The following is a 23,257-nucleotide window of genomic DNA, read 5'->3' as shown; positions in this document are numbered from 1 at the left end:
TGATAGCCTGTTCCTTTATCCGTAGAGCTTTAGAAGAAGAAGATGGGTTTTCAAGAATGCGATAAAGAATAGAAATGGTTTCAGATGGCCTCTAAAGCCTGAGCAATCGAATCAGTAGTTGCTGGGAGATATGATGAAGACATTGTCAATGCTTTGAACTATCCAAGTCCTGCAGAAAGAGAACAGACCAAACTATTAAAATTGAAACAACGACTGTTTTTTGTTTTGCCGTCATCTTTTTTGGTCGTCTTTTTTGTCGTCGTAGTATATTAAAGTAAGATGGCGGTAGGTTTATAATTACCGACGTAGATTATTTTTGTTAAGTGTCGTTAGTGTCATTAAGTGTAATATAATCGACGTGAATTTTATTTTTTAATTATAAATAGAGTTTTTTTCCCAAGTTCTTTCCGTTTTAGTTTTCAATTACAGTGCGTTATAAATAGAGTTTTTTTCCCAAGGAAATTTAAAATGACGGAAATTAATGTTCTAGAATTTGTAAAGTTTCTTGTTTGGGTGACTGATTTAAATCAAATATGAATATAAAAACAACGATGGTTTTTTGTTCTACCGTCGTCCTTTTTCACTAAGACAACGCAATATATTTGTTTCACGACGTGGATTCGTTTTGTTAAACGTCGTTAGGTGTAATATAACCGACGTTGATTTTATTTTTTAATTATAAATAGAGTTTTTTTTCACGAGTTCTTTCAGTTTTAGTTTTCAATTAGGGTTTCAACTTCTTCTTGCCCTTTTCTTTGTCTCACCTCACCTCTTAGGAGGCAATTGTTTGGATGTTGTGTGTGTGTGTATGTTTTGTGTATCTAATTCACAAACATACACACATCACCAATTTTCAAAAAATTGTCTATCTGATTGCAAATTTGTGGCTGCCGTTGTGAAATTTTAGGAGGCAATTGTTTGGATGTTAATGTGCGTGTCCACAAACGCACACACATCATCAACTTCCAAAAACTAATTGCAAATCTGAGGCTGCCGTCGTCAAATTAAGAGGCAATTTTTTGGATGTTAATGTGTATGTGCGTTTGTGTTTCTCAAAGACACAAATACACATACATCATTAACCTCTAAAATATTGTCTTTCTGGTAAGATTATGATGAGGAACAGAGTTCCATCTAGTAAGATTTCGCAACCCTTGGGATCTCAGAAAAATCTGATTATGTCGGCGGTTTTCTATATAAACTGTCGTGGTTATTTCAATTCTTATCATTTTGTTGATCTACCGACGTAGGATAACAAAATCCAAGAAATAAATTGTTAAAAAAAATTCTTATTAAGACAACGGTTTAAATATAAGGTATGACGTATAAAGTGAATAAATACGACGTTAAATTTTATAATACGTCGTTAAATGAAAAACCCCAACGTGGTGAGAGTTAAAGATACCGTCGTAGAACTATATGAGAAAGACGTCGATATATTTATCTTTACCGTAGTTGTACATTAATTTAATACGGCGGTATTTTGTATTATACAGCTGTGGATTTATTTGTAATTATATGGCGCCTTATACGAAAACTTGGTTGTGTTAATTTTGAGTAAAAACGGCGGCTTTTTTTGACATCGTCGTCTTTACTTTCTACGTCGGTCTATTCATAACTTTTGCCGTTCTTTGTTGGCTTAGATTTTACTCTGCGGAAATCCTATTTCAATAAGACGTCGGTTTTTTAATTAGGTGCGTCGTTTTTTAGGAACAACCATTGGAATCTCCATTTTTTAGGTGTCTAAGGTGTTATTACACGGCGGTTTTATAGAATCGTTGTTTTTAAAAAAAACAACGACGGTTTTCCCTTAGACCGTCGTTTTTTTCTGGTCTTCTTTGTCACTTTTTGTAGTAGTGAATGCTAACAATAAATTGAGGTTCAATTGCTATACCGGCCACACTTATGCAATTACCCACACTTATAGTGTGGTTCCATCCATATACTCAAGTTGTTTTTTTTTTTCATAGAAGTTCAAGATTCAAAGTTCATTAATGAATTTCTGTGTAACAATTATTGACATATAAACAAAGTATTTAATCTTTACATCCACCTATTCACGCAACCAAATTTGTCAAATGAAAACAATGAATAATGCTTTTTCTCATTTTCTGTAAAATACAAAATAGCTATTATTCAAATATATCAAGTCAGAGTGACATTGTTTTCATATAGTTGATGTGCTAGAAGATTCTCTCTCGCTCACGAGGAGAGACTGCATGTTCTCTAGGGTTAGGGTTAGGGTTAGGGTTTTGCTACCCTCGCTCTCCGCTTGTTGAAGCCCCAGTCGCATCTCCTTTCTTTAGGCATTAGTTGGCGACGTCCAGTTTAAAGGCCGCTTCTGTTGGTGTCAACTAGTCTTGGGTGGTTCTCCTATTGCTTGCTCATGTTCCTCTATGTCCGCCACTGGTGGTTGGGTTCTCTTCAGTGTTTACTGTTGGTTCTTCTTGGATCTTTGTTTGGCTAGTTGGTTTTTAGGGGTTCGTGTGCAGGGCTTTTTTGACAGGTTTTGATGCTTGGGGTTTTGGTCTTTTCTTTCTTCTTTGAAGGCAGCTCCGACTTTGTTTCCTTCGTCTTCTTGGCTTCTGTATCTTTTGGTTCCTTTGTCTCGGTTTTGCTTTGTGGGTTGGTTTTCTTGGCGGTAGTAGGAATCAAAGGCTAGGGTTTTGCTTTGCGGTTGTCGTCTTTTTCAATTGGTTACTGTTTGTGGTGCCCATATCCGCTATTCTATTATTGCTGCCATGTCCCTTCTGGTTAATGATCGGGATGTTGTTGTTGATAAGATTGAGTGCTCTTTCAGGAGTCGCTTGGTCCTCACCCTACGTGAACAGGTTGGTGTAGTTATTAGCCCCTCCCTCATTTTTGATAGTTTTATTGGATTTATCTATAGATTCTGGGTGCGTTTTGTTAGTGATCGAGATAAGAAACATGTTCTTGGCATGGAACCATGGGTGTATTGATGTTCCTTGGTCTTGTTGGTTGATCTCCAACATAATGGTAATATGCATTCGATGTCTCTGAAGCATAGTTCCCTTTTGGGTCTAGTTACATGGTGTCTTCATTTTCTATATGATAGTTGCAATTGCTCGGGTTATTGGTGCTATATTGTGGGAGGTTATTTGAGTGGATAATCGTGATGGTTCTAATTGTGTGGGTCACTTCATCTGTCTATGTATGCGTTTTGATGTCACTTTGCCTCTCATTTGTCAAACACTGGTCACTTTTCTGGAAGTTGGGGAAAATATGTTGGAGATCAAATATGAGTATCTCCTTGAGTACTCATGTGTGTATCAAGAAATATGAAGCTACGCATGGCCCTCTCACTCCATGTTTGTCTGCATATCAAACCTCTATTTTTGTGGACTTGGAATGCACTACCAATTTATGGGATAAACCTATTGGCTCTCTGGCTCGCTGGTCCTCGGCTATTTCCTTTTCTTCTTAGGGATATGGTACTTCTTCCTAGGCTGGCTCAACTAACCAGGGTAGTCATACTGATCGGCTATGGCGTTCTCATTCCCGTGATAGTGATGAGTTCGTGGGATTCTGTCTCACCTCTTACTTTATCATGTTGTCATAAGGTTTGGAGGCCATTGATTCTCTCCATTGACAGGCTAGTCTCAATAAGGATGACACTCGTTTCTTGGCACTACCTCCACCGATTCTCTATGGGTTGATGATGGGATCCCTTCCCATGGATATCCCCCTAGGTCGATTCTCTCCATGGATATCCCCCCTAGATTGGTCCCTTCTCCTATACATTCTACCCTTTTGTAAGATGTGCCTATTTTACAGGATCTTGATGTTCCGCCTGACTTAGTTGTCTCACCTGATTCGGGGCCTACCTATCGGGATTGTGTGAATTCAGATCTCTCTGACCCTTTTGCTATCATGCTTTATCATCTAGTTCTCTACTGTTTTATCAAGAAGAAAAGTCGGTTCGACCCAAAAAAGGTGAAGAGGGTCCTTAGAGTGTCTCTGGTAAAACTAGAGTCAAACATAAGCAACCTAAGGAGGAGGTTATTGGTGGTGCTCTCTTGCTGCATGTTGCGGGTTGTGCTAGTCCCAAATGTTTGTGCAGTACTAGTGTTGTTCAATCTAATAAGGCCCAAGAGAATGCTATGGTGGGGTCTCCTGGGAAAGCCCTTAGTCTGCCGCTGGAGTGTTCGTGAGCTTGGCAACCGACAAATGCTCTTTGCCCTAAATTCTTTATTCATGTTAAGTTGCTCGTGTGGGGTCCTAATTGTTTTATTGTTTGCAGTGGAGTTTTGTAGTCATTCTGTCTTTCCCTGGTTCTGTTGATCCCTTGCAACCATTCTTTGCTATACGCCAACCGAAGAACTATGTTTGACCATAAGAGGCTTTCTTTGTTGAGTTTCTGAGTTGAAGTGGGTTGCCTCTCAGGGGTTCTTCCTTATTGTCTTATGTGTTCTCCCTTTGTGCCCTCTCCTAGTTTCTATTGTTGGTTGTCTTGCCGTTTATGCGGGTGTTGAAGGACTAAGAGCTTCACTTCATAGAAGGCTTCTTTTGATAGGTTGAGATGTTTTGTGGCCCTCTCTTGTGGGCTGTTTTGCTGGTCTCTGTTCAGTGTTTTGTTTGTAACGGTCTTTATTGTTTTGTGTCAGACTCTCTTGTTAGTTCACAACATGTGTGACACTCTTTCCTATGTTAGAGTTTGTCCCATGTGATTTTCTTATGATGGTTTTAATGAGGCTACTAGTAGCATGTTGGTCTTTGTATGCCTTTTTTGGTTTATGAATGAAATCTTTTTCTTTAAAAAAATAGAAAAAAGTTCATTAATGAATATTACTTTACCAATCCTCATCCTTAACGAGGGCCGGCCTTACTTTGAATAGTCCTGGACTAGAAATTAAAGTGAGACCCTTAATTTCCTTATAATTTAATCATAGTCTAAAAAAATTAAATTATGCATATGTATTTTCTTTTTGGCTTAATCATACTTAATTTCCCCATCATATCGTTGACAACAAAAAAGCCATCAAACTAGAAGAACTACCTTATGTGGCAAATGAGATGGACAACAACATTAATTAAAATTATTTGATATTTTATTTTCTTTTATGATTTATTAACAATTTAAAAAACTGTTAATTAAACTTTCTTTATTAAAATACACTTTATTGATTTAATTGATGTGGCATATGATATAGGCATGACACATCATGTGGTATAAAAATATAGGATAAACGTGTGGTAAGTGTAGAATTACTCTGATTGTAATTGTTGCGTGTTGAATTTCATTGTGCTCTCAAACTTTCCCTTTGTTTTTTCTTCCCTTTTCCAATCCAAAAAGACATCAGAATTCCTTCTCGTTATTTTGACAGATAAGTTCTTGATGGAAAGGATTCTTTGATCTAATCTCAAGTTCAAGCTTTCATGATCCTTTGGTTTTGACTTGGGTGTTGAATTTTCATTATTTATATCGATAGCGATGTTAAATGCAGAGACTCCAAATTCATTGTGGAACTTCTTGCTGTCATGATCAAACAGTTAATTAGGAGAGCAAAAAATATGGGATACAATAAAGCAATCATGCACAAAAAAAAAACTATTAAAAAGCTTGTATCTCATTATCACCAATAGAAGTCCGTTTATTTTTGCCCACTATCCTGTTTCAATCGATACACTTACCAGTGCCTCTTCTTCTTCTTTGGACCTACACACCATGTATGCCTGTGACTTTCAGTTTCCTTGAAAGTTGCTTTTGATTCAAGTGTTACTTTCAATTTTTTTTTGTTCGTACAACAGGAGTTTTTATTTTATCGAAATAAGGATATCCTATCTGCACCCAGTGGTCCAATAACTTTCATTAATGTCCTTCTCTCCAACCCCTCTCGGTTCACTCCCTTCCCTCTTTCCTCACTCATATACACGATCATGCTTCCTGTCATTGCCAGATATTTTCTCATGACGATCATGCATGTGGTTGGTCTTAAAAATCTTTTGAAAAATAAAAAGGGTTGCCAAGATTAAAATACCTTTCCATAAAACCAATTACGTGCACGGGACAAAAATGGGAAAGAGAAGAAATTTAGACTATTGCTTTGAGAAGAAAATCCCATCTAATACTGCTTTAAAGAACTCTGGTGGGCTTGATTGAGCTTATGTCCTATGTGCATTTTTCTTACCAGCTAAGTGGCTGCAACAAAGTTCGATTTTTATATAATAATAAAAAGTACAACAATGGTGGCCTAAACCAACTTTAATTCTTTTCAATTTGATCCGCCTTTTTCAGGTAAATGTTCAAATTGAGCTTTACTTCCATCCAATCGTTTATCACTCACCACATACAAATATCTTGATCATATATAATCTGTCTATTTCAACCAATTACCCTTAATTATAATTACTCTTGGTATGTGATTATAGTCGTCGCGGTACGTAGGATAGACAGAGATATATTTTCAATCTACACGACGGTTTAAAAAAAAAAATCAGTGGTTTATGACCTTTTTGTAGTAGTGATGATTCATAACACTTCTAACTTTTTCATGGTAATCAAACTCATCTTAGCACCAGGCATGCCCTCAAATCAGTGTTATAATCAAAGTCCTCCTTGTACTCCAAAATGGACTCATCCAAGATCAAGCATATATAATCACTCCATGATTACAACAAAGTATTATAATTAAAACCATAAACGACATTCCACTGGCCAATCATTCATTTTCTTTCTATAGATTTATGGATTAAGTGGAGGGCTTTCCATCTCATTGTACTAGCTAGAGTAAAGCTTTCCAATCCAACAGACCCAATTTCTACATTTTTTAAATTGATGCACAAATTTCTTATTTTTTATTTCAGGACCTTTCCTATTAAGAGAGACGATAATATACTAAACTTGCGCACACTACACAGATGCTAGGACTCGAACCCAGAACATTACCTGGGAAGCAATTACTCCAAACCATTACACTAGTTGGTCCTTTTCAATGCACAAATTTTGTTGCCTACAATAGAAGCAAATTTACTGACGGTCCACCTACTCTTCCACCAAGTGATCATTTACTCAAAATTTAGAGAATAAATATATACCATATGGTGTCTTAGGTGACAAACTTTTAAGGCTTTAAGCAAAGGACAAACATTTTGTGTTGGCTCTTTTTGCAACTTTCATCACACCTATAGAAAAAGTTGCATAATTTCTTTGACCAAAAAGCCTTGTATTATTGAATCTATTGGATCATCATCATCGATTTGAAAAGTTTCTGGTCAAAAATTTCATATCTTTAATCACACATTTGACGAATATCTTTACATGAAACCAATTACGTGCATTGCTTTACAGCTTTCTCTGTTTTGGCTTATCGAACTGCTTGCAATCTTTTTGCACAAATGGCGTAGTAATCGAAAACGCACGCACCAAGGGAAAGAAAAGAGAAGCACTTAAGTTTAAAGCATTTGCCTTTTTTCGTTAAAGCTATTTCCTTGCTAGCCATTAGTAAATCATTGTTGATCCCATGCATATATAGTCCAGCAAGAAGAGGAGATCAAAATGGTCAGAAAGAGACCAATCAAATTTCATAAATTTAAAGGATAATTAATCAATTTATATGGTTGAAATTGAATTGCATGGTTTGTTTGTTTGTTTTTTTATAAAAATTCCATTTACTTTCAATAAAATCAAACAGATTGAACCGATTCATGTGAAGAAATGTCCCGCATTGAAAAGTTAAACCCTAGACCTAACAGGGCTTAAGATCTCATCGATCTTCCCCTCCACGACCCCAGATATAGTCAGCTATCACCAGCATCGAAGCTCATCTCGACAAACGGCAACAATGAACCAAGATCGGCTGTTTTTCTCCATATCCGAACAGGCATGGTGGTGAAGGTTGAGGCCCGAAGGTGGGCCAAAATGTCTGTCAATTGCTGCAATTGCTTTTGTGAAGTTGTAGTTGATGGAGTGTATCATTATTTTTTAAAGTTTTCGATGGCGACATTTTTGGTTCTCTACTGGCTAATTGACTGAAATATTTGCGATGAACTTCATAGCTTTTTTCTTGCTCTAAATCATTTAGAACTCTTCCTGACTATATTATTGCTTCTGAAGTTGTCTTTCCTAGTGCCACCCTGTGCTTTCTGATGATCGACAAATCAACTCAATCATCATCTCTATAATGAAGTAGATTTGAGTCTTCCATTGCTTTATAAAAGAAATTCCATAATAATAAAATATATATATATAATATATTAAAAAAAACCCTCATTCATATCGCAAAACTCTCTTTGCACCGTCCAAGTGAACTTTTTTTCATCACCAGCAATTTTAGCAAGGCATTAGTTAATCATTGTTGACTAGCCAGTTAAAGCAGCTATTTTCATCACCATCCTCTTCCTATTTTAGTTACAGCTTTGCTTTGCTAGCCATTTGTTAATCATGGTTCAACCCATGCATATATATTCCAGCACGAAGAAGGAGATCACACTTGTCAGCAAGAGACTGACCAACCAAATGTCATAAGAAAGGGTTATGAATATAGATGCACAGACATTTTTTTTATATAATTGAATTGCATGGTTTAAATGGAATTTTGAAAATAGTTGATAAAATTCTATGAAGTTGGAGCTTAAATTAGATAACGACTGTTTTGAGTTTACTCCCACAAATGAGGAGAAAGCTTTTGCAACTCAAAATGCGGCTCATATGTACAGTATTGTTATGTGAATATATTTTATATTCAGTGGCGGACCCAGACTTTCGCTCATCTGGGAGCTTAAAAAAAATCCAACCAATATATAGCCAAACAAAAAATATTTGAGCTTAAAGTGAACTTAGTGACCGAGTTTTCCACAAAATTATAGAATGAGTGAACTTGGTGGGATCTCTATTCTTCTTTCATAACATAGGATTTGTCTTTTTTAATATAAGCTTTGGGCTTAAAGTGTATGTATTGGATGGCCATGTGGGGGCTCCACCTAAGAAGGGCCCTGAAAAAAAAGAAAAAAAAAAGAGTTTGGGTGGGATTATGTGGCTGCAACTTTTTGTAAGCGTAGGCACTCACAGTAGTCCTTCATTGGGTCCGCCAATACTTATATTAGTTAAATTGGGAAAAAAGCAAAAGCCTTGTCACATCTCTCTCTCAGTTTCGAAGGAAAAACCCAATAGAGAGGGATGAGGGAAAAGCGTCACCACCCCTCCTCCCTTTTCTTATATCAAAGCTAATCTTCGCTCAAAAACTTTTCATCTTCTCTAAATTTATTTCTACCTCGCATTTTAAGGAGTCTATTGCAATCTACCCAATTGTTTTTGCCATGATTGTTCGATTGGCATATATGTTCAATGTTATGTGCAGTTTAGATGGAAATCATGTTTTCTCAAATATGTCACATGTTTTGTAATTTACTTAAAGATTAGGTGTGGTTGGTTTAACGGGGCTTTTTCAGTTGTTGGCGATAGTTATTTAAGGTTATGGATTGTTTTAGGATTTTGGATATTTCAAATCCCTAAGTATCCCTCTCAATTGATATGTGTGTGTATATACATATATATGTTTTCAGAACTTCTCCTTGGAGCCCCAATTATTACATCTCCTTGGAAGACAAAGCTTCTTCTATCACCTTTTTGAAGACAACTAGCAGTGCCTACCACCCTTAATTGTTACTCTCTCTCTCTCTCCTTCCCCCTCTTCTCTTGTAAGTCCCAATACGATCTACATAAAACATAAGATACTAAATTATGGAGCAGTAACCGTCCTGAATAACCTGATACTACACCAGTAAAGTCTTCCTTGCAATTTAATATTCGCACGGCTACAATGGGGAGCATAAAACGGTAAGGCTGCTAATGAAGGAACCTTACTTATATACCAACGTACGGATAATTAGGTTTTCTCACCCATCAAGGAAAGCCCTTACTTCAGACACAAGTAGAAACTATGTCACGCTCAATAATTAAGCATCCACTATATAATAGATATTGGGTCTACCTTTATGAAGTTACTAGCCCAATATTATCATTCTCATTAATTATCACGGGTTTATCTAATGGGTAGCACACAACAAAGCCGTATGCTAATGATCGAGCCCGAAAACTCTTGCATCTCTCTCTGGCAATTAAAACATGTCACTAGTGCGAGGCACAAAAAATGGACACGTGATCAAATTAGGCCCAACCTACTTTTTTGGTTTGGTTTGGTTTTCTTTTTTTCGTTCTTCTTTTTATTTGAGTAAATCGGACTGAATCGGCTTGAACCATTTCAGCTGCGGTTTCAAGTATGCTAGGACCAACATAACAGAACCAAACTGGACATCTCTCATTGCATATAGAACTATATTACTTTTTGTACACAAACCCTAACAGTCACACCCTACTCTTGTTGTAGATGGGAAGCAGTGAATCAATGTCATAACCTGGGAAACAATCACACCCTACTCTTGTTGTTGTTGTCTCGCCGTTTCGGATAGAAGTTTGGAAGCAATGAAAGAATGCCATAACTTGGGTACTGATTGATCGCTAGTTGTGGTGATCGAGTATCCTATTATATATGTACGATCCACTTCAATTAAGGTGATCGAGATGGTGATCAAGATGGTGATGAACTATAGACTAGCTACCATTCATATGTATATATCTACAATATATATATATATAGGTACGATTCCCTTCAATTAAGAGATCTCTCAAATATTTTATTTGAATAACACCTTATTGTGGGGTCCACTACGAATTTTATTTGAACAAACTGAATCGTTCGCTTTTCAAGTTATCATTCATAGATCATCTTTGCAACAAATTAGACAAATTGAAAACCATCAAGATATCTAGTTGTGACTAACAAACAGACGAATACGGTGCTTCAAGAAAACACTAAAATTCCAACCATTAATTGAGTGGCAAAATGGTTTCAGTTTTAAATTCTTCTTCTTCTTCTTCTTCTTCCTTTTTTTTTTTTTTTTTTTTGTGTGAGGATGAGTTTTGAATGAATACTTAGAAAATAGACGGCTTATATCACTGAAATACAATGCAAAGTTAGCTCCCATAAGTATCCCTAAAATAAACTAGTTTGAGAGATCTCTCAACTGAACTGAAGTTCTATACATAAATGGCATTATATAGGCTTGTTTGAGTTTTTACATCTCTCCTGGTAGCTTTTTCGTTGAGAACTCGTTGACCATGGAGGTTTCACACTGTTCTTGTTGAGATGTTGATAGAGACCTTATCTCCAAGAATTTGATTAGCAGTCTTCCCCACATAAAAATGGTGAAGACATGGAGGGATAAAGTATTTAATTATGTGCATTTGATTGTTACATTGATTTTAGTTTTACACGTTGCAATTGAATAAGTGAAGAGAGCATTTTTTTGTTATGACTATTGTGTAAGGTCCACTTGTGACAGAATGGAAGGTAATGAAATGATAATACGATATTTTCCAAAATATGAAAACTAGTTGTGAACAATTGTAGCTTGTATTTTTTTTTTCCTATGAATCATGAATAATAGTATCGTTTAATTTTTATGGATAATTTTTTTTATTTTTTATTTTTTTTGGTTAAAACACAAAAATTGAGAACATTTGCACATCAACCCCCCTGGAGAAATATTCCTCAATTCACGACTGCCAGACATGTTCTTGTTCTTGAACTCTCTCTAAATGATGTGCAATTTATGGTTGAATGAGTCCAGACAACCGCTGGGCCTGCACCAGAATTTTATGAATGAAGCTTTCTCATATCTGAGCATGAAGGTTTTCATTGGTGGTACTATACATATATAGCAAGGAAAGATCAGATAACATATATAAATGGGATTAGCTATTGGGCCCGCAACCATAATTTTATGGCCTTTCTTGATGGTAAAATGTGAGGTGGAGTTTTAATGGTAAAATTTGACATCATATAATCCTCCATCGGAAGAGTTAATGCTGACTAGTATTTGAAGGCTGTCATCTCAATGTTATCTTTGTATTTAATTGAATATATTTACTCTTTTCACGTTGATGTGTATGTGTGGGTCCAATTACAATAAAATAATGAATAGAATTGACATATTGGGTCTGATGTCAAATGCCACATCAACCGTCAAAATCAAATTTAACCTTTTGAATTTAACATCTTCAAAACATATGCCTAATAGACTAAGAATTGTAACCCAAAACAAACGCAATAATAGACCATCCAATTGAGCAAAACAAAATTCTCAAAAAAACAAAAAATTAGGGCAAAAACGAAAACTATAATTAGTGTACCTAAATTATTTTGGCAATTTCACTATTATGTTTAATATAGGAGTCCAAATTTTATTTTTATTTTATAAAAAAAAATCTTATATAAAATGAACTTTGGAAACAAACTCAAAGTTTACTTATAATATAACAACGGGACTTTGAACTTCTTATAATTTACAAAATTACCATCGATTTTCTTAAAAAATTGGACAGTTGGCCAGAGGTTTTTTTTGGGTTTGCTTATAGAAGTTAAATGGTATAGTGTTTATTTATAACATTAGTGCTAAAATGGGTATATAACTAAATATCTCAATTATTTTCAGGTAACTTGTCACAATCATTGTTCATTAAAGGCAAGGGATATTATGTGATCAGGAGTCCTCTCTCCAATCGCAAGTTACTTGTAGCCTCTACGTGCACGCTAATAGATTTTATGATTGTAGTTAGTGTTGGCGTGATTTGTGGATATTGACTTACTTTCCTTACACACCAAGGATTCCTATTATAATTGTAATTGATTTACTTTAATTCCTGATTTCCTACTGTAAATAGATTTAGGAATCTATTATTTACTTGCCCATTCAGGTTTTGTTGTATTATAAATATGACCTCCTACAAGGAGAAGAATACACAGAAAATTCCCACAAATAAATATTCTATCATAGTTCTCATATTTTATCATGGTATCAGAGCGGCGATCTTGGGATTGCTGACTCTAGTTTCTAAACCCTAGCCGCTACCATGGGGGAGGATGATTCTTCTAATCCTCATGGCGGTAGCACCACTGCTTCCTCCTTTCCTTCTCAACCAACCATAGCCGAGTTGAGTGCCCAGGTGGCTCAACTAATGCAGATGCAAACTCAGACCTCGAACTTGATCCTAACTCAGATCCTACCAAGACGACCCGACCTCGACTCGACCCTCGAATCGACGGCGATCTTCAACCCGAATCGACAACGATTCCGACGACGATTACCTATGAAGCTTCCGCTGCACAGATTGGCATAAAGTTGGATGGCACCAACTATGCCCTATGGTCCCAAGTTGTAGAGTTGTATATCTCCGGCAAAGACAAATTGGGATATATTAATGGTGATCTTCCACAACCTCCTTTGACCGCTCCAACGTTTCCTTGGCGCAGAGAACTCTATTATAAAGGGATGGCTCATCAATTCTCTAGAGCAGAGCTTGATTGGCAATTTCATTCGTTTTCCGACGGCAAAAGCAGTGTGGGATGCAATTGCCACAACTTACTATGATGGGACACCTCTCGGTTTATGATCAAAACGAGTCTCCCGTATGCGATCAAGCGGCTCTATTGAAACCTATTACAATACTCTTCAAAGCTTATGGAGAGAAATTGATTTCCGTCGTCCAAATATGATGGAGTATGAAATGATATCAAGCGGTATAATGATATTCTACAGAAGATCGAGTTTACATATTTTGGATGGCCTTGATGATCGCCTTGATAAGGCCCGGTGATGTTCTTCACATGACTCCATTCCCACTGTGGACCAAGCTTATGCCTATGTTCGCCGTGAAGATGTTCGACAAGCAGTGATGATGGGTTCATCGCACCCCCGCTGGCTTAGCGGCAAAGAGTGCGCCCGCTCAGTCCCCTACTCGTGCGGACAGCCCCATAATTCCTCTACCCCAGCCCACCTTCAGATCCAATCATATGCTACTGCTGGTGCGCCACCTCCTAAAACTATCCCACCTTCCCGCCCCAAGGCTCCGATCGATGGAAGTGGTTGCACGACTGGCAATCCCAAACATACTCGTGACACTGTTTTAAGCTGAATGGTTATCTTGATTGGTGGGAGGACCTCCGCCCTTCAAGCTCGTGAGAAACCTGCTAATAATTCGGCCGTGCTGCTCTTGTCTCTACCGAACCCCAATTAGCCTTGTTCCGCGAGTAGACCCTATGATAGTCCTGCGCTTCCGGATGTCTCGTAATGCGGGTTATGCATTTCATACTGATATACGAGATACTACTGGTTGGATAATTGATTCTGGAGCCACTGATCATATGACCTTTGATCCGAATGATTTTTTGCACACCACTACACCCACCGCACAAGTATTGCCAATGCAAATGGAGTTACCTATCCTGTAACAGGGGCTGCACACGCTCTTTCACCTTCTCTGTCCCTTTCTAATACTCTCCTCGTTCCATCTTTGTCCAATAAATTACTGTCTGTGAGCAGGCAACTGAACAACTCAATTGTTGTGCACTAATTTATCCAAATTTTTGTTTGCTACAGGATATTCTCACCAAGGAGATCATTGGGCGTGGTACTAAAAGAGGGGGGTTGTACTATGTGGAGGACTTCAGTATGGGACGTGCCAATAGTGTAAAGCATCCGTCTGATGACAAGCACCGCAGATTTGGCTCGCATCGACGTTTGGGGCATCCATCTTTTGGTTATATGAGACACTTATTGCCCGAGTTGTTTTCTGTATTTAAAGACTCAGATTTTAAATGTGACACTTGCATTTTAGCCAAGAGTCAGAGCATCCTATCCTTTAAGTATGAATAAAAGTAATATTCCTTTGCTTTAATTCATTCTGATGTTTGGGGACCCTCACCTATTTCTACTCATTCCGGTATTCGTTGGTTTGTCACATTCGTAGATGATTGTACACGGATGACATGACTTTATTTGATGAAAATAAGAATGAAGTGTTTTCCCTGTTTCAACTTTTCATAAACAGATGGAAACACTCAATGCTCGAATACAGATTCTTCGCTCGACAACGGTGGAGAATTTGTCAATCATGATTTTCAGACTTATTTCGACACATGGCATTATTCATGAGACAACTTGTCCCCGACACCACAACAAAATGGTGTTGTCGAACGGAAGAATCGTCATCTCCTTGAAACCGCCCGTGCTCTTCTCATTGGTGGCCATGTTCTCGTCATCACCGGGATGATGTCATCATCGCTATCCACCTTATCAACCGCATGCCATCTGGGGTCTTGAACTTCAAAACTCCATTACAAGTGCTGGCGCAACATGGCCTCTACCTCTGCTTTGGTGCTTACCCTCGATTTTTGGCTGTGTGGCCTTCGCTCATCTCCACAAAAATCAACGAAGCAAACTTGATCCATGTGCGCTTGGGGAGATACCGAGTGAAGAGCTCAATTGGAGCACTTGGAAAATGAAGATATTCATCTATGCACAAAGATTGCTCTCGGCCAAGAAACAATAACAATCGATTGTCCCGAAGTCGCACGTGCAATGCCCTCTGCCAAACAACGATCAATCGCCTACCCTTGCAAAGCTGTTTTTGATTCGAGTCATACTCCTACAGCATAACCTGAACAACAAGATGAAGACCCCCCTCTCACTCAACAGTACTAACGGACCAATCTCCGAGAATATCTTTGAGGTAAATACTCCTACTAGACTTGTGCATTTAGAGGATAAAACTATTAGATATCAATTACCTTTCAGGCAAAATCGTAGAAGCCACCAAACCGTTATTCACCGATATTGACAAGGCATCCAAGTATCCAATTGCAAATCATGTATCTATGAGAAGCTATCTGAACCACTCAAGGCTTTTGTGCATCGGTTGTCGCTATCCAGATTCCAACCAAGGTCTCCGAAGCATTGAAAGATCCTAAGTGGGTCCAAGCTATAAAAGAGGAGATGAAAGCTCTTGAGAAAAATCAGACTTGGACATTGCACTATACCACGAGGAAAAAGACTATCGGATGTAGGTGGGTGTTTACTATAAAACACAATGCAGATGGATCTATCGAGCGATACAAGGCAAAACTTGTGGCAAAAGGGTACACACAGACCTATGGTATAGACTATGAAGAAACCTTTGCACCAGCTTGCAAAGTTAAATACGTCGAGTCTTATTGTCCCTTGCAGCTAATTTGATTAGCCACTACACCGCTTGATGTAAAGAATGCTTTTCTACATGGCTTAACTACGCGGAGGAGGTGTACATGGACATTCCTCCGGATATAATACTACTCTGACTGGAACATTTTGCAAGTTACTAAAAAGCATTGTATGGATTGAAACAGTACCACGCGCATGGTTTGGACGGTTCACCATGGCAATGAAGAATAATGGTTTCAAATGCAATTCAGATCATACTGTTCTTGAAACATCTAAAGGGAAGGTAATATTAATAATCTATGTTGATGATATGATTATTACCGGAATGATAAACAGAAATATCACGGCTACAAGACTATTTAGCTACGAGTTTGAGATGAAGGATCTAGGTGGACTCAAGTATTTCTTGGGAATTGAGGTTGCTCGATCGCAGCAAGGCATATTTCTATCTCAAAGGAAATATGTCTTGGACTTGTTGATGCATTACAGAATGCTAGATTGCAAACTGCGGACACTTCTATTATTCAAAATCATCATCTTGAGAATATCCGGATCAAGTTCCAACTAACAAAGAAAGATACCAAAGGTTAGTGGGAAGATTGATCTATTTGTCACATACTCGACCGGACATTGCTTATGCGGTGAGCGCTGTCATCAATTTATGCACTCTCCAAGTGAAGACCACATGAATGCGATTCTTGGATACTTAGATATTTGAAGTCTGCACTGAAAAGGACTTATGTTCTCAAAGCATGGTCATCTAAATATTGATGGTTATTGATGCAGTTAAAGGTAATGTAAAGATAGAAAATCCACATCGGGTTATTTCACATTCGTGGAGGTAATTTGGTGACATGGAGAAGCAAGAAAAGAATGTAGTAGCTTTATCCAAAGCCGAGTTCAGAGGTATGACTAAAGGGATTTGTGAACTTCTTTGGTTAAGAAAGTTGCTTCAACTTGGGTATAAACCTACATCCACAATTAATCTCTTTTGTGACAACAAGGTTGCTATAGCCATTGCACGTAATCCGAGATGATCGTATTTAAACATGTTGAGGTGGATCGACACTTCATCAAACGAAGCTTGAGGCTAAAGTGTTTCGCTTTCCTTTGTGAAATCGAGGATCAATTGGCGGATATTTTGACAAAGCGATTTCAAGAAAGCATTCCACACCATTCGGATCGCTGGGCATTGGCGACATCTATGCACCAACGTGAGGGAGTGTTGGCGTGATTTGTGGATATTGACTTACTTTCCTTACACACCAAGGATTCCTATTATAATTGTAATTGATTTACTTTAATTCCTGATTTCCTACTGTAAATAGATTTAGGAATCTATTATTTACTTGCCCATTCAGGTTTTGTTGTATTATAAATATGACCTCCTACAAGGAGAAGAATACACAGAAAATTCCCACAAACAAATATTCTATCATAGTTGCTCATATTTTATGATTGTCAGTTAGCACCTTCGTTATAGAAGATATTTGTTTTGCAGTGACCTCATGATCGAGATCGTTTATTTTTTCTATCTTCTTTCAAGGATTGGCACTCAAAATCAAATTAAAAGTTATTCGATAATCTAGTTATCATCAAGTAAATAGATGGATACAACATTTTAGATATAACATTGAAAGAATAGGGTAGGGTTGATTTTCGGATGGATCATATCAGAATCAGGGGATTACAATTCCAATCCAAAAAAATTCAGAATGAAAATTCTATTCCAATTCCGTTCCAAAAAAATTTGGAAATTCAATATCCATTCCAATTCAGAAAACTCAAAATTTTTGGAACATTTTAGAACTTATATATTTCAAATTTTTTTTGAAAAATTTCATAAACTAGTTTGAAAATTTTATCATGAATCATTTGAATGATTAAAATTGTCTCAAAATTTAAAACTCATATTGAACGCTTGGAAAACCATTATATTCTATTATTTAGATGTTGTTATCATGTATGGAATAACTCGTCTAATTATTCTTAGTTGACTTAACTCTATTTTTGTCAATTTCATTTTTGGCCTAATAAAAGTTTTAACCGCTTGGACCCTCTAATTACTATTTGATTGTATTTGCTTGAATTGTGCTTTTCCTACCAAAATTCTTGCCACTACTAGAAAAAATTACCATAATTTCTAAAAAAAGAAAAGAAAAAAAATTACCATAAAAACATCACCAAACACAAGTAAAAATACATTAGAATTTAATTTATTCCTAAATCAATATTATAAACAAGTAAAAACAAAACTCGGAGCCAAGGAGGGAAGAAATTAACAAAGAAAGAACAAGAATATTTTTTTGACAATATCTTAATAAAGATTTCTTTTTTTTTTCCCCTAACTTATTTTTTACACGTTGGATTATAGTGCACCGCTCGGGTCCCGAACTGACTCAGTAGACGTGACGTGACTTGCCCACTATTACATACTAAATAGTGATCTGATGACATGCACCATCTCGTCGTCTTCTGTAGTGGGCAAGTGTAAGAAAAAAATATCCAAATCCCAAAACTTGATTGCGAAAGCTCGTTGTGGATTACTTGATTTTGAGTAGCAAGTACTGCGAAAGTTGAGTCCCAATTCGCCTTAGCTTCCACACAAAGCAATGGAAGTTCACATGTGAGCCTGTGGTTCCCACGGCTGCTTTCAACTCATGTGATTTGATCATCTAGTCAAACCTTATTTCACTTTTCTTTGAGTTTACTGGTAAATTCTCTGAAAGTATGTTACACTGGTCAAAATCTCTCTGATTAAAAATATATTTATTCTTCTTCTGTTTTTCCATTCATTCCTGGTGATGAAAGTGGTAAAAGTGTGGTTCCAAATTCAACCACCATGGTTTTATTTGTGTCTGCTTGTCTCTCTACTAAATTTTAGATGGGAGCATCCAAGATGTTTCTCATTGTCTTCTCAGAAAAATTTAAATGGAGAGACTTTGTGGTCCTAGGAGAAGAAAACTCAAATTAGGACTTTAAATGGAGACACATTGTCTTCTAAATATTGTTGCAAGACAATCTATTCACTCTCTGTCAATTTGTTTTGGTGGAATGAAAATGTGAGGGTCACATTTTACATGTTTTCATCCCCACTGCCTTGGAAAATAGAGGCGGCGTGCTAAAGTGAAACTAGCCCAATTTAAATAAGAGGACAGAAATCATCGTTTTCCAGAGGAAAAAAACAAAATCTAGTCCTATTTTCAAAGTTGTACACAAACTATTGATAATTTAAAAATGCATACGTAAATCCGAATACAAATTTGTCACTTTGTCAGTCAAATTGTTAGTAAATCTGTTAAATACCTACGTGAAAAATTGCCAGTATTATAAAGGCAACAGGCTCACACATATTTGAACTTTGACACACACACACGAAAGGAAACAACAATATGCCTAAACCTTTCGGTAGTAAAATGCTAAAAGACACCGACAATTTGTAAAACACGTTCTTTTGTCTCTGGTTCTTCTTCTCCTTTCCATTTCATCTTCTATAAAGAAAGCACAACCTCAATCTCTTTTTGTGGTGCTTCTCTTGGCCTTTGTGGCTTTACTACTGTTCATTTTGTTTTTGTTTTCCTTTCTTTTTTAGCTGTTTTTCTATGTTAAAGTTTGTGTTATTTATGATAAATTTTTGTTATTTAATTTTTTTGGTTAGATAACATTAAAAATAGCGTCATATTTTATTTTCGTAATGTCCTTAAAATCTCAGAGTCGGCCTCATTTAACTGTTTATGATTTCAAAAGTCGGCTATAATTATCTGTTCACACGGATGCAATATGGTCGGTCCACAACGAATAGAAGCAGCAGCCCACTATGCTGTTGAATGTCATGGCCCTCGACATCAGAAGACTCTCAACGCAACTCGTGGCTACCTACACCAACCCTTCAACTCACTGAAACTCTGGAAAGTCTAATAATATTATTTGATTAATGTTGACCAATGACCAGTATATTCCTAAACTTTTTTGGTGATTACTCTGTGGTTGGTGTTGCCCGGCCTACAAAAGTCGACATTATTGTACGTTCTCTCTCTCCAGCAAGTAACACATGAGTTGAAACTCTTGCTCACTAAGCCTACAATTACATTGATGAACTTATTACCTGGGACACTGCCTGGCCCTAATGAGCATTTTTTCGTTAACTAAAAGAAAAAAAAAGAGGAAGAATTTATTCTATATGTTATGGTTGGTTACTTAATAAAGTAGGTTGTCAATGAGGTTGGTTCAGTTGGTAAGATTTATGCACTATTTGCAGTCTCATCAGTGTTCGAATCCTGCTGTCAGCAATCCTCGTTGGTATGCTGATTTGTAATTTTCTACATATATCTATATCGGTGGCAGCTGTCAATTGGACGCCACATATAAGTCTTTTCGGCTATAGGTTGTGCTCTGTCGCTGGTTGTGAGAGTAGCCAATCTCCCTGCTAAACTTTTTTCATAAAAAAAACATAATAAAGTAGGTAGAAGATATCTCAAAGTCGAATTCAACCTCCCACTAAAAAAAAATTTAAAACAAAATATGGTTAGCCTTTTTCTTTTTTCATTTTTGGTCAGTTAAACCAATTAATTTAGTCTCTTTAGACTCAGACTCCTCCTATATAAGTGGATGGCTTAGCACAAACGCTCTTACATCCCAACCTCTTTGTGAAGTAAATTAAACCAGAAAAACCTAGCCCATATTACCACCACCATGGTCCGTGAAAATAAGAAGCTAGTGGAAGAGGTGTCAGGTTGGCTAAGAGTCTTCGACGACGGCTCAGTCGACCGGACATGGACTGGACCTCCTGAGGTCAAGTTTATGGTGGAGCCAGTGGCACCGCACAATGAATTCATCGACGGAGTTGCCACTAAAGATGTGATCGTTGATGAACCCTCTGGCCTTCGCGTACGGATATATCTACCTGAGCAAAAGCCGGAGGGTCACGAAGACACCAAGCTTCCCATAATCCTCCACTTCCATGGGGGTGGCTTTTGCATAAGCCAAGCTGACTGGTACATGTACTACCACATATACACCAAGCTTGCTCGCGCCACAAACGCCATTGTTGTCTCTGTCTATCAAAGGCTAGCACCTGAGCACCGACTCCCTGCCGCCATCGACGACGGCTACACCGCTCTCCTCTGGCTCCGGAAGTTGGCTCGGGGTGAGCAAAACGAGCCGTGGCTTCTGAGCTACGCAGACTTCAGCAGTGTGTTTCTTATTGGAGATAGCTCAGGAGGGAACATAGTGCACCACGTCGCTGCTCGAGCGGGCACGGTGGATTTGAGTCCCTTGAGGCTTGCCGGAGGGATCCCGATCCACCCGGGTTTCGTTCGAGCCGAGAGGAGCAAGTCTGAATTGGAGCAGCCTGAGTCACCGTTTCTTACACTGGACATGGTGGACAAGTTTTTGGGGTTGGCTATTCCAGTGGGGTCCACCAAAGACCACCCCGTAACGTGTCCGATGGGCCCCGGCGCCCCGCGGTTGGATGGCCTGAAGCTGCCGCCGTTCCTTCTTTGCATTGCTTCCAAGGACTTGATCATAGACACTGAAATGGAGTACTTTGAGGCCATGAAGAAGGCCAACAAGGATGTGGAACTTCTGATTAACAAGGGGATGACTCACAGCTTCTATCTTAACAAGATTGCAGTAGACATGGACCCTGCAACAGCTTCCGAAACTGAGGTTCTGATTACAAGGATCAATGAGTTCATCAAGAACCACTAGAATATTATGGGACTTTGCGCGGAAATTAATAATTGTATTTTTAGACTTTTGCTTGTAGTATTTTATTTTATTATTATTATTTTCCTGTATTGGGATATTTGTAATTATATGTTTTTCAGGTTGATGTAAGTTGTAACTGGTGGTGTGGATTATGGATAGGATGAGATGAGATTTTGTCGACCTTTTTGGAACTTTATTAGCTTCTTGAGTATAATAACTTTTGGGGCTTTTATTTTAATCACAAAACCGAAACACATAATTTTAATTAGTCCGTAATCCTTCAATCGATCAATGTTGAATAGGCTCATGATCATTAGCATATTCAATCACATCATAACCAAGATGCTATAGGAAATAGTGTTGTGATGTCATGAAAGTGATGCTAGGAAATAGTGTCTGAATCACATTGGATTCAGACATCAGTTATGTAAGATTCCGAACTTTGAAAATGAGTCAGGTGGAAAAACACATAAAATTAGTCAAAATAATTCAGTTATGTCATGATCGATCATTGCCACGAGACATTAATGATCAACTAAACAAGTCTAAAACACAAAATATGATATATAGCAAGAGCTTGTAGTTTAGAGAATCTATCAAAAATTGTAAAAATGGTGAATGAAGAAAACAGTTTGGTAGAGAAGATCTCTGTATATTATTATTAATGAATATACAATATAACTACAGCTTTATATAAACTGAGAGAGTCTTATTCTAGGAAGGAAATAAAACAATTGAATGACATATATACAAGGAATCAATCAACGACCCTATAATATGGGCATATCAAATATGACTTGATTCTTTCCTTTAACACTTCCCCTCAAGTTGGAGTGTGGATATCCAAAACACCCAACTTGCTGAGATGTGAATGGAAAACAGCTTGTCCCAATGGCTTTGTGAAAATGTCAGCAATCTATTTTCCAGTTTGTACGTATGTCGTCTTGATTTCTCCTCTTTGAATTCTTTCTCGTACAGTGTGGCAATCACGTTCAATATGTTTGGTACGTTCATGGTAAACTGGATTGGCTGCAATATGTATTGCCGCTTGGTTGTCACAGTGCAACGTTGCCGGCTCGAATGATCAATGCACAGGTCGCGTAGTAGATATCTTAGCCAAGTGAGCTCGCATGTGATTCCTGCCATTGAGCGATACTCAGCTTCAGCTGATGATCTGGAAACAGTAGTTTGTTTCTTCGTCTTCCCTATAAGAGCATTACCAAGAAAAACACAGTAACTCGAGATGGACCTTCACGTGGTGGGACACCCTGCCTAATCGGCATCACAATAACCCCGTAATATTAAACTGCCTTGTGAGGGAAAGAGCAACCCTTGACCCGGAGCTATCTTTAAGTATCAAAGAAGGCGATGCACTGCATCTAGGTGAGGCTTTCTTGGCTGTTGCATGAATTGGCTAAGAATGTGGACAAAATATGCAATTTCTGGTCTTGTGATTGTCAAATGGATTAATCTTCCAACCAATCTACGATAA

At 37.6% G+C, this 23,257-nt stretch overlaps 1 protein-coding gene across 1 annotated transcript; it reads left to right on the top strand.

Moving 5' to 3' along the window:
• Positions 1-20,661: 20,661 nt before the first annotated feature.
• On the top strand, positions 20,662-21,956 carry LOC103330885 (strigolactones hydrolase CXE15-like). The gene has a single exon (XM_008233497.3). It carries the CDS (start codon positions 20,749-20,751, stop codon positions 21,763-21,765), a length of 1,017 nt encoding a protein of 338 aa, XP_008231719.2. The 5' UTR covers positions 20,662-20,748; the 3' UTR covers positions 21,766-21,956.
• Positions 21,957-23,257: the final 1,301 nt, after the last annotated feature.

The sequence above is a fragment of the Prunus mume genome, linkage group LG5, assembly GCF_029339155.1.
Source record: "Prunus mume cultivar Tortuosa linkage group LG5, ASM2933915v1, whole genome shotgun sequence".
Taxonomy (NCBI): Eukaryota; Viridiplantae; Streptophyta; class Magnoliopsida; order Rosales; family Rosaceae; genus Prunus; species Prunus mume.
The sequence above is the reverse complement of the archived record's forward strand: the minus strand, read 5'-3'. Positions and strand labels throughout refer to the sequence as shown.

Coding starts and splice junctions, on each gene's coding strand:
- LOC103330885 (XM_008233497.3), top strand. CDS start 20,749: ATGGTCCGTGAAAATAAGAAGCTAGTGGAAGAGGTGTCAGGTTGGCTA.